The 12,959-nt window shown below is 40.8% G+C and overlaps 1 protein-coding gene across 4 annotated transcripts in view; it reads left to right on the forward strand.

Annotated features, from left to right (window-relative positions):
- Window positions 1-12,959, forward strand: part of grm5 (glutamate receptor, metabotropic 5) — a 170,328-nt gene that overhangs the window by 134,849 nt on the left and 22,520 nt on the right. For all 4 annotated transcript variants that reach the window (XM_018091755.2, XM_012958033.3, XM_012958034.3 and 1 more), the window contains 2 exons: window positions 5,616-5,851; window positions 10,039-10,285. In XM_018091755.2, coding sequence (XP_017947244.1) covers window positions 5,616-5,851; window positions 10,039-10,285 — 483 coding nt within the window. The remainder of the gene's footprint in view (window positions 1-5,615; window positions 5,852-10,038; window positions 10,286-12,959) is intronic.

Raw genomic sequence — 12,959 nt, forward strand, 5'->3', positions numbered from 1 at the left:
GCAGAGAAAAACATCTAGCAACACAGCTCCCTAATGGTATAATCTTCGCTTACCGAAAGGACAATTTTCTATAGATGGTTTGTATCCTGTAGGATCACCATGTCCCTCAGGGTGTTTTTTTCCCAGTATGCCTTTATTGAGAATTTTTCAGTTTACAATCAGAAATGATGTCAAGAAAGAAGCATTAAAAAGTCTCTAAAGATACAACTAGGAAATGTCTTATGTCATAATTGGAAAAAGGGAGAAGATTAGGTGGGAAATCCCAGATCAGAGGGTAAGGAAAGAGCCCAGGGTCAAACATGTTTACAGTCCCAGAACTTGGGTTGTTGCATATAAAAATGAAAGAAGATAAATGTCTACTAGACTAGGAAACACAAAGAAATCAACTTGTAACTAATGGCGCATCCTATAATGTTCCTTGGCCCCTCAGAGTCTTCATCCAATTCAATACATAGGAAATTTCAGGAAAGCCCAACTATAAAACAATTACATGTAGGTAGAATATATCTCCAGTCTGGTTTATTCACTCAACCATCCCATCATGGCCGGTCTTCTTTACCTAATGAGATCATGAAGGATATGTAACAAACTAAAGGTCCCCATACACGGGCCAATCCGCTCGCTTGGCGATGTCGCCAAGCAAGCGGATCTTCTCCCAATATCCCCACCTACGGGTGGGCGATATCGGGAAAATCCAGGCTAATTCGATCATTTGGCCCTGGGGGTATAGGAAAAGTCAGTCCGGGGAACGCATCAACGTGCCGATGCGGTCCTTGATCCGACTAGATTTTTTAACCTGCCCAATCGAGATCTGCCCGATTTCAGGCCAGATATCAGTCGGGCAGGACCATCGTTAGTGCCCATACGCGTGCTGATTAGCTGCCGAATCGGTCTAAGGGACTGATATCAGCAGCTAGAATCGGCCTGTGTATGGGGAACTTAAGTAGAGAGGCAGGTTTGGCCAATGCCATAGATATTTATTTTGTCTATCCTGGTTGGAACCAGGTGGGACTTATAACCCGACTCTAACAATGAGATATTGATTGAGGTATGGGCTATGGAGTTCCATATTTTTGCCAGTTTTGCTCCTTCAGGGAATGGCCAAGGTCCTTTCCCCATGCGTTTTAATAGAAAAGAACTGGTGAAGAAAAAGCCTCCAGGAGAATCTGATACATTCAAGATAAAACTAGAAGGAATAGTTAATCATCCATATCAATCTCTGGCCCCTATGATAGGTTCTTGAACAAGCACTCATCAAAAGTGAGGTTTTTTTTCTACTCCAAAAAAGATTTACCAACACAGGGGAGAACGTACAAATCCTAGGGGCACATTCATGAAAACGCGAGTTCGAATCACGAATGGGATAAATTCAGATTGGATACGATAATTTCTTAAGATCGTAAATATCACAAATATGCTTACAAAAATGGCACTCTGCAGCTCCAACCCGGCCCAAGGAAAGTCTCCCATAGGGCTCAATGGCACTCTGCAGCTCCAACCCGGCCCAAGGAAAGTCTCCCATAGGGCTCAATGGCACTCTGCAGCTCCAACCCGGCCCAAGGAAAGTCTCCCATAGGGCTCAATGGCACTCTGCAGCTCCAACCCGGCCCAAGGAAAGTCTCCCATAGGGCTCAATGGCACTCTGCAGCTCCAACCCGGCCCAAGGAAAGCCTCCCACAGGGCTCAATGGCACTCTGCAGCTCCAACCCGGCCCAAGGAAAGTCTCCCATAGGGCTCAATGGCACTCTGCAGCTCCAACCCGGCCCAAGGAAAGCCTCCCATAGGGCTCAATGGCACTCTGCAGCTCCAACCCGGCCCAAGGTAAGCCTCCCATAGGGCTCAATGGCACTCTGCAGCTCCAACCTGGCCCAAGGAAAGTCTCCCATAGGGCTCAATGGCACTCTGCAGCTCCAACCCGGCCCAAGGAAAGCCTCCCACAGGGCTCAATGGCACTCTGCAGCTCCAACCCGGCCCAAGGAAAGTCTCCCATAGGGCTCAATGGCACTCTGCAGCTCCAACCCAGCCCAAGGAAAGCCTCCCATAGGGCTCAATGGCACTCTGCAGCTCCAAAGTTGCGCTAAATAACGAAAAAAACGGCAAAATTACGCAGGGGCATTAGAACGAATGCTCAGAGCGTTCATGGATGAATAAATCTGCCCCCTAGTGTTGGCAGAATCAAATCCTAGACCTCAACACTGATAACCACTGTGCACCCAATCAGATTACACCTTTATTCTTAATAAACATCTTGCACAACTGTGATTATATATCTTTTCACATTATTAGCTATAGTTTTCCTTTAGAATACTCTGTGCTTAGCACAAAGCAGTTTATCTCCAGCTAGTTTATTTGGCCTCCGGTTATACAATGGATTTTCGAACTCTGCTATTGAAATAAAATAGGTACAAATTCTGAATGACGTTGCTTGCTCTCTGCCACGAGCCCAGACATCACGTGCACTTGCAATTTGTATTTTCATTCGAGTCAAGGAGTTTATTGTGGAACAAATTGAAACAAAAAGGCAATATCAGTCAGCAGAAAAGGAGTTTATAGAATAATTTGTTTGGAGTTGGCAGCAGTGCTCCCTATGTTGCCAGGGTTATTTGTACTTGTACTTTCCTGAACAAGAGAATGTCATATTTGTATACGGTGACCTTGACTTTTATACAGAGCCAGGCTGGGCCTCCTACGGCCAACTAGAGAACATGATATCTCCTCTGGTGTAGGTGTAAACAGGGCTTAATGTAATAGGTGGGACTCTATTTCGTAGCTTTGGTGGTGTATTCTCTATATGTACGTGTGTTTGGTCATCATCGATTCCGTTCTTAGTTCTTGACTCTTAGTTGGGATCAAGTACAGGTACTGTTTTATTATTACAGAGAAAAGGGAATCATTTAACCATGAAATAAACCCAATAGGGCTGTTCTGCCCCAATAAGGGGTAATTATATCTTAGTTGGGATCAAGTACAGGTACTGTTTTATTATTACAGAGAAAAGGGAATCATTTAACCATTAAATAAACCCAATAGGGCTGTTCTGCCCAATAAGGGGTAATTATATCTTAGTTGGGATCAAGTACAGGTACTGTTTTATTATTACAGAGAAAAGGGAATCATTTAACCATTAAATAAACCCAATAGGGCTGTTCTGCCCCCAATAAGGGGTAATTATATCTTAGTTGGGATCAAGTACAGGTACTGTTTTATTATTACAGAGAAAAGGGAATCATTTAACCATGAAATAAACCCAATAGGGCTGTTCTGCCCCCAATAAGGGGTAATTATATCTTAGTTGGGATCAAGTACAGGTACTGTTTTATTATTACAGAGAAAAGGGAATCATTTAACCATTAAATAAACCCAATAGGGCTGTTCTGCCCCAATAAGGGGTAATTATATCTTAGTTGGGATCAAGTACAGGTACTGTTTTATTATTACAGAGAAAAGGGAATCATTTAACCATGAAATAAACCCAATAGGGCTGTTCTGCCCCAATAAGGGGTAATTATATCTTAGTTGGGATCAAGTACAGGTACTGTTTTATTATTACAGAGAAAAGGGAATCATTTAACCATTAAATAAACCCAATAGGGCTGTTCTGCCCCAATAAGGGGTAATTATATCTTAGTTGGGATCAAGTACAGGTACTGTTTTATTATTACAGAGAAAAGGGAATCATTTAACCATGAAATAAACCCAATAGGGCTGTTCTGCCCCCAATAAGGGGTAATTATATCTTAGTTGGGATCAAGTACAGGTACTGTTTTATTATTACAGAGAAAAGGGAATCATTTAACCATTAAATAAACCCAACAGGCTGTTCTGCCCCCAATAAGGGGTAATTATAGCTTAGTATAAGGTATGTTTTATCAATACAGAGAAAAAGAAAATTATTTTTGAAATTTGAATTCTTTGCTTGAATGCTTTTTGGATAATGGTATTCTGGGTAATGGATCCCTTACCTGTATTAATGTTATTCTTTCCCACTTTTGCCCACCATTTATTTTGCCATTAGTAGTTACCAAATGGAATAATAATTACATAACACTTTTAACCTACAGGATTGGGGTGTTCCGTGGATTTATACACTGTGAGATCTGCTCGTTTGATGGGAAAATCAAACCTGCCAGATCGACACCTGGACAATATTCTGCCAGATATCAGCCGGATAGGCCTTTTGGGGGTTCTCATATACGGGCAGATAAGCTGGCAAATCAGTCTGAAGGGCTCAAATCGCCAGCTTAAATCTACCTGTGTATGGCCACCTTAATTTATATGTACATGGAGGCAATTGATTTTGATGTGGTTATTTTTCCATTAATGACTTTTATTTAGTATTAGCACAGATGTTGGTGTTTAGTGATGAGCGAATTTTTTCGCCAGGCGTGGATTTGCAGCAAATTTCCTCATTTCGCCATTGGCGAATTGTTTCGCGAAACTCCTGTGAAAATTCGCCGCAAATAAATTTGCTGGGCAGGAATTTTTTGTCACTCGTCAAATTGGGCGTGGTTGAGTCAAAAAGGGCTCAGCCGCGTAAAAAAAAAGAGCGCAGTCACGTCAAAAAAGGCACAGTTGCATCAAAAAAAGCATGGGTGTCAAAAAAATCGCACGACAAATGCGTTTCGCAAATTTTACGCCGTTTCGCGAATTTTATGGCGAAGCGAAATGGGACAGATTTGATCATCACTATTGGTGTTTCATTCAGGTATAATACATTAAGGGGCAGATTTATCAAAATGTGAGTTTAATGCTTAATTCATAAAAACTCACCCACGTTCTATTCATTCTTATGGGATTTTTAAAAGCGCATTGATCGCATTGATCTATCAGTAAAATTACTCTAAACAGCCTCCAGAATTACCTACCTTTGTCCCAGCATTCTCTCTGACCTGGTTCCTCAGTTAGAAGTTGATCGTTTTTCTTCGCTTCCTTGTGCAGAGTGAAGCTCCGCCCCCACTTCCTGTTCAGGCCTCTCTTAAAAAAAACCAAAACCCTGCTAATGCACAGACTGGCTCCTGCTGCCTCCAGGCATGCCCAGAAGGCTCTCCAGGTCGACTACAGGTAGTCGAATTGAAGAGAGAACTGAACAGGAAGTGGGGGCGGGGCTTCACTCTGCACAAGGAAGCAACGAAAAACGATCAAATTCTACGTGAGGAACCAGGTCAGACAGAATGCTGGGACAAAGGTAGGTAACTCTGGAGGCTGTTTAGAGTAATTTTACTGATAGAAAAAAACAGGTTTACTTATTCTTGAAGCACTAAATTCACATTTTGATAAATCTGCCCCTAAAGCAAGTTTTCTGTCATTTCATCTCTGGTAGTGGGCATTTATTTATAAGAGAATTATTTTGTATACACTACAAAAACCATTGTGACTTGATAAATAAAGAACGAATCTACCCAGAAAGGATTAAATCAAGTTTTTATTATTACAACATGTTTTGGTGAGATAATAACCGGACTTCATTGTCACAAGAAAGCAAACAAAAAGCAACAATCTCTGAATTTCAATACATTTGTTGTCATAAAAACACACGGCGGATAAGAATACCGATTGAGGTTTTTTTGCAGTGAAAGCCAACACAGGAGAATTTATCTTTTTATTTATCTCTGCAGTGACGGCTGGGCAGACAGGTACGATGTGACAGACGGTTATCAGCGGGAAGCGGCCGGTGGAATCACAATCAAGCTGCAGTCTCCTGATGTGAAATGGTTTGATGATTATTACCTGCAGCTACGGCCAGAAAACAATCTCCGAAACCCATGGTTCCAGGAATTTTGGCAACACCGGTTCCAGTGCAAACTGAAAGGGTATTCGCAGGAAAATCAGAAATACAACAGGACCTGTAATAGTAAGTTGTACGGGAAAATCTGTCATTGTTAATTAGCGCGGCTTGACCTTCAACCTCACGACCCAAGATTTTTTTGTTTTTTTAAATTGAAATTTCAAGCAGAGAGAAATATCGTATAGCATTTATTTTGTTTTTATTGCTCTTGTTATTTATAATTTGCCACTTGAATATTCTTTGCTGACACTTTGCTGCAAAATAAACTCTTATAAGAGCCCCTAAGACTAAGTTAACCTCAGAAAACCATATATTTTTGCAAAGTACACATTCTGATGAATCCAAAATGGGTACATACTGTATGTCTTTCTACTCTACACTTCCAAACTTTACATTTTTATCGCTGACACTTTGGTTGTTGCAAGATAAAATCAATGCAGCTGTTTCGTGTTTCATAAGAGCCCCTAAGACTAAGTTACCCTCAGAAAACCATATATTTTTGCAAAGTACATATTCTGATGAATCCAAAATGGGTTCATGTGTCTTTCTACTCTACACTTCCAAACTTTACATTTTTATTGCTGACACTTTGGTTGCTGTAAGATAAAATCAATGCAGATGTTTTGTGTTTCATAAGAGCCCCTAAAGATAAGTTAACCTTAGAAAACCATATATTTTTGCAAAGTACACATTCTGATTAATCCAAAATGGGTACATATGTATTTAATCATATAATTCACGTTTTACAAAATTATTTCTTTTTTCTCTGTAATAATAAAACAGTACTTGTACTTGATCCCAACTAAGATATAATTAACCCTTATTGGGGGCAGAACAGCCCTATTGGGTTTATTTAATGGTTAAATGATTCCCTTTTCTCTGTAATAATAAAACAGTACCTGTACTTGATCCCAACTAAGATATAATTACCCCTTATTGAGGGCAGAACAGTCCTATTGGGTTTATTTAATGGTTAAATGATTCCCTTTTCTCTGTAATAATAAAACAGTACCTGTACTTGATCTCAACTAAGATATAATTACCCCTTATTGGGGGCAGAACAGCCCTATTGGGTTTATTTAATGGTTAAATTATTCCCTTTTCTCTGTAATAATAAAACAGTACCTGTACTTGATCCCAACTAAGATATAATTAACCCTTATTGGGGGCAGAACAGCCCTATTGGGTTTATTTAATGGTTAAATGATTCCCTTTTCTCTGTAATAATAAAACAGTACCTGTACTTGATCCCAACTAAGGTATAAATAATCCTTATTGGATGCAAAACAATCCTATTGGGTTTAATTAATGTTTTATTTATTTTTTAGTAGACTTAACGTATGGAGCTCCAAATTACGGAAAGACCCCTTATCCAGAATACCTTTGGACCTGAACATTCTGGATAACGGGTCCTATACCATTATAAGAAGTAATAATTTATCAAGGCAGAGGTTAATATTAGGGCCTTTGCCCTTTGCTTTGTACCTTGGGTGCAATTCACAAAGGCAGGTAAAACCAGATCACCGGCGGTTGGTGCAAGTTGCAGGGAGTTTGTTTGGGCGCAAGTACCTTTGTCAGTGCCATTTTTCAGATGTGAATTTGTACTTTGCATTAAAAACCGAGCCCTTAAGTAATTTAAGGACAACTATCTGTCTTGGACTAAACTGCCTCTAAGTTATTGCTCTTCCAGCTGCTTTATATTCTAAGTTATTCCAAACAATTGATTTTCCACTATCCCAAAAGTGAACTTTATATGGTCGATTACCCTGAGAAAAAGCTGCTTCCACTCAATCAATACCCAAACTTGCTGTTCTTAGCACCTTGATATTTAAGGTTTATTAGGAGAGCTTGTTATAATAATTGCAATTTAATGTACTGTGTCAAAAAGCGCTCCCACTCTCACTGTCCCATTATATCGCAGTTTGATATTATAGTGCGGGGACATTGTCCTCATTTATCATATACACAGTGTCGGCATATAGTAACACTGAATTGCTTTAAATAATAATAATAATAATACAGGGATGGGACCTGTTATCCAGAATGCTCAGGAGCTGGGATTTTCCGGATAAGGGGTCTTTCTGTAACTTGAATCAACATACCTAAACATTAAATAAACCCAATAGGGCTGTTCTGCCCCCAATAAGGGGTAATTATATCTTAGTTGGGATCAAGTACAGGTACTGTTTTATTATTACAGAGAAAAGGGAATAATTTAACCATTAAATAAACCCAATAGGGCTGTTCTGCCCCCAATAAGGGGTAATTATATCTTAGTTGGGATCAAGTACAGGTACTGTTTTATTATTACAGAGAAAAGGGAATCATTTAACCATTAAATAAACCCAATAGGGCTGTTCTGCCCCCAATAAGGGGTAATTATATCTTAGTTGGGATCAAGTACAGGTATTGTTTTATTATTACAGAGAAAAGGGAATCATTTAACCATTAAATAAACCCAATAGGGCTGTTCTGCCCCCAATAAGGGGTAATTATATCTTAGTTGGGATCAAGTACAGGTACTGTTTTATTATTACAGAGAAAAGGGAATCATTTAACCATTAAATAAACCCAATAGGACTGTTCTGCCCCCAATAAGGGGTAATTATATCTTAGTTGGGATCAAGTACAGGTACTGTTTTATTATTACAGAGAAAAGGGAATCATTTTTTTTTTATTCCAGATAAGGCATCCCATCATATTCAATCAATCTCTACATCAGATATGGCAGATCACTTTTAGTTTAATGGAGAGCAAGCTTTTATAGTCACAATAGGAAAAAACCATACTGGACCCTAAAGAAAGATACAGTACCTCTTAATATTGTGTTACTGAGGCTGCCTAGGAATCTCTTTGAGCTTTCCATTCACTATATTCGCTGTTAAACCTTCAGAGTAAAGAATTTTGATCTATTTCATTTCCATATAGCAAACGAAGCTAACTGTCTATATTGGGAACAGCTCAAATGTAGTCAATTTGGAGGAACATTCACTCCATCTGTACTATGGGTCTGTCACCTAAGGTTGCCAACCCACCTACCTATAAAATACCCACAGAACTTATCACATGGTCCCCTAACCACTGCAGCATGTGTATTCTGTCCAGCTTCAAAGAGATGATATGTAACTGTAGCCCACTTTTGGCTATGGCTTTACTTCTAACACGTAATTATATGCGTGTGGCTCTGCAGGAGCCGTTTGCCCCTCCTTACTATGGGGTAGCAGGTACAATATTGCTGGGGTGCCTCCACCCAGGGTAGGGACAGGTTGAACTGTAACACCCCTCCCTGGGAAACTCTATATAGTCCTCCTTGTGTAGGGACTCCCTGCAACTCCTGGGACCTTGCCCCCCTTGGGGTGGTTGCTTACCAGACAGTTGAGGATCCAATCCTTGAGGAATTAACCAAGACACTGGAATTGCTGATTAACCAGATGAACTTGTTTATTATATTCACATGGAGTATCCAGTAGTATGACATGCAGGTTTCATTACTTTCTCTTTACTTCCCTTAGGAGACCCTCTCACTTAAGCCTATTCCCTGGTACTCCTGCCAAGAGATCCTTTCTTAGAGTTCTACCTGGTACTCACACCAAGAGACACTGTCTTAGGGCTCTCCCCGGTACTCATGCCAAGAATAGCCTTTGCTTAATCAATCTCCTTTCTGTGGTCCCTAGTTACCACCTGAGCTGGCCACTTATTGTACCTGAACTCCAGTAATGCCGGGAGGTGTTAACCTCATTTATCACCTGTTGGGGCTTCAGACTGCCCTTTTGGATACACTGTCTAGTCTCTCACTCCTAGAGTGACTATAACAGGTCTACCTTAAGACTATAACTGGAGCCTGTAGCTAGCCTCTTACAGATGGAGGTCCCAGGACCAAAGACCTTGCACATGGTGTGTGTCATCCCCTTTTATATTGCAACACACTGCCTGTTGGAACTGCAGGGAAACTCACACATAAACAGCTAGGACCACCTTTAGGTGTCCATATCCCATAGGGCCACCCTCTGGTGCCTGTCTAAATGGGAACCCATCCTAAGGGGCCCAAATCTTTGGGATCCCTACATAACAATAACTAATCTCATAGCATAACTGGGTATAATATACAGCAGAAGAAACTCAATAACTAACCTTTCCAGACATTTTCAGGAACTGAACTATAAAAGAATAATTATAACTGTGTTTTGGGGTCTTTCTTGGGAATTCCATATTCCTGTAAACAAACACTGATCCTTTTTACAATGTTTTCCCAGGTCGAATGTCTTTACGTTCTCAGTACGTCCAGGATTCCAAAATGGGCTTCGTGATCAATGCCATCTATGCCATGGCGTATGGGCTGCACAACATGCAGACAGTGCTGTGCCCGGGATACGCCGGTCTCTGTGACGCCATGAAACCAATCGACGGTCAAAAACTCCTTGACTCCATCATGAAAGCCAACTTCACGGGCGTCTCCGGCGATATGATCACGTTTGATGAGAATGGAGACTCACCAGGAAGGTACAATAGTGTTTCTGAATTGTTTCTAGGGCTTAACCCATAGAAACACACATACACTTATATCTATTTATATATGTTAAACCTTACACAAGAGCCATGAATATCTTCTAAATTATATCCTTTAGGGATTCACCAAATCTACCATTTTTGATTTGGGCTGAACCCTGAATCCTTTGTAAAAAGATTTGGACAAATACTGAACCAAATACGAATTAGGCTACTGAAGGGTTTGATAGAAGCCGAATAGCGAACTGAATCCTGGATTTGGTGCATCCCTATTGGTGGCATCATCAGATATAATATGTGATTGGTGATGTCACATGAATCAGTAAAACTTGTATATAATAATAAATATAGTACCCCCTGTTGTAAAATATGAGAAAAAGTCACCTTGGAGTTCCATGACCTGTATAAAAGCACTTGGCCTTCAACCCCAAATTCCTCAGTGACTTATAATATCCTTATAGTTTACAACAGGGGGTACATTATTCAATATACACACCACTATATCTATGTACACAAACACAATCTATAGGCATTATAGTAGAAAACAGTAGGAAGTAGATCCTGTACCTTGTGACCTATGATATAGAACTTTGAGGGAAGTACTGAAAAAGATGCATTCAGATAGCATTTAGAATTACTATATTATAATTTATATAGAGGTATGGGATCCCTTATCCAGAACCTGTTCCGAATTAGAGAAAATCCAGAAGTTCCGAATTACGGAAAAGCCATCTCCATAGACTCAATTATAAGCAAATAATTCTAATTTTTTCCCTGTAATAATAAAACAGTTCCTGTACTTGATCCCAACTAAGATATAATTACCCCTTATTGGGGGCAGAACAGCCCTATTGGGTTTATTTAATGTTTAAATGATTCCCTTTTCTCTGTAATAATAAAACAGTACCTGTACTTGATCCCAACTAAGATATAATTACCCCTTATTGGGGCAGAACAGCCCTATTGGGTTTATTTAATGGTTAAATGATTCCCTTTTCTCTGTAATAATAAAACAGTACCTGTACTTGATCCCAACTAAGATATAATTACCCCTTATTGGGGGCAGAACAGCCCTATTGGGTTTATTTAATGGTTAAATGATTCCCTTTTCTCTGTAATAATAAAACAGTACCTGTACTTGATCCCAACTAAGATATAATTACCCCTTATTGGGGCAGAACAGCCCTATTGGGTTTATTTAATGGTTAAATGTTTTCAATAGACAAAGTATGACGTTCCAAATTATGGAAAGATCCCTTATCTGTAAAACCCCAGATCCTGAGCTTTCTGGATAGTAGGTCCCATACCCGTATAAAGCTGAACATTCCCTATTTGATCCATGTGTCCGGAGGGGGCAGGTAAGATGGCGACTCTAGTGCAGAATTGAATATATTTCTGCCCCCACCCCCAGGCTTTGGAATACATTTCTAATTAAAAATTTAGCAGGATGATTATGAGGACAGCATCGGCCATTATCTGACATGGTTTGAGCGCGGGATTAAATGGGTCACGTGTTGCTAAGCAAAGAGTTTATTCATCAGTCGTCTCATTTTGGCGGCGTGTAAATCCATTAATAATGAATAACTCAGCTTTTAGAGCAGGCGTGCATATTCTGCCCAATATTCTGTAATCTCTGTAAATGTGCTGCAGCCTGTGTGATGCTTTATTAATTCCGCTGCACAACATGCTGTTAGCTGATCATCTGCAGCCCCGGAGCTGCTACGTACAACTCCCATCCCTATATATATACAGCATAATGAGCAGATGGAGAGCATCAATATTCTCTATAATTCAGATTGTTCCAGGGGTACCCAGGGCACAAATAAGCACTCACCCCAAATCCCCCCCTAACTGGCTTTCAGTCTGGGCCCCCTTAGCCCATAACAAGGTTACAGATATATAGAAACATTGGGGTACCAGTCACCCTGCTATAGTTCCAGGGGTACCCAGGGCACAAATAAGCACTCACCCCAAATCCCCCCCTAACTGGCCTTCAGGCTGGGCCCCCTTAGCCCATAACAAGGTTACAGATATATAGAAACATTGGGGTAACAGTCACCCCGCTATAGTTCCAGGGGTACCCAGGGCACAAATAAGCACTCACCCCAAATCCCCCCTAACTGGCCTTCAGGCTGGGCCCCCTTAGCCCATAACAAGGTTACAGATATATAGAAACATTGGGGTAACAGTCACCCTGCTATAGTTCCAGGGGTACCCAGGGCACAAATAAGCACTCACCCCAAATCCCCCCCTAACTGGCCTTCAGGCTGGGCCCCCTTAGCCCATAACAAGGTTACAGATATATAGAAACATTGGGGTAACAGTCACCCTGCTATAGTTCCAGGGGTACCCAGGGCACAAATAAGCACTCACCCCAAATCCCCCCCTAACTGGCCTTCAGGCTGGGCCCCCTTAGCCCATAACAAGGTTACAGATATATAGAAACATTGGGGTAACAGTCACCCTGCTATAGTTCCAGGGGTACCCAGGGCACAAATAAGCACTCACCCCAAATCCCCCCCTAACTGGCCTTCAGGCTGGGCCCCCTTAGCCCATAACAAGGTTACAGATATATAGAAACATTGGGGTAACAGTCACCCCGCTATAGTTCCAGGGGTACCCAGGGCACAAATAAGCACTCACCCCAAATCCCCCCCTAACTGGCCTT

Source organism: Xenopus tropicalis, chromosome 2, assembly GCF_000004195.4.
Source record: "Xenopus tropicalis strain Nigerian chromosome 2, UCB_Xtro_10.0, whole genome shotgun sequence".
In the NCBI taxonomy this organism is placed as follows: domain Eukaryota; kingdom Metazoa; phylum Chordata; class Amphibia; order Anura; family Pipidae; genus Xenopus; species Xenopus tropicalis.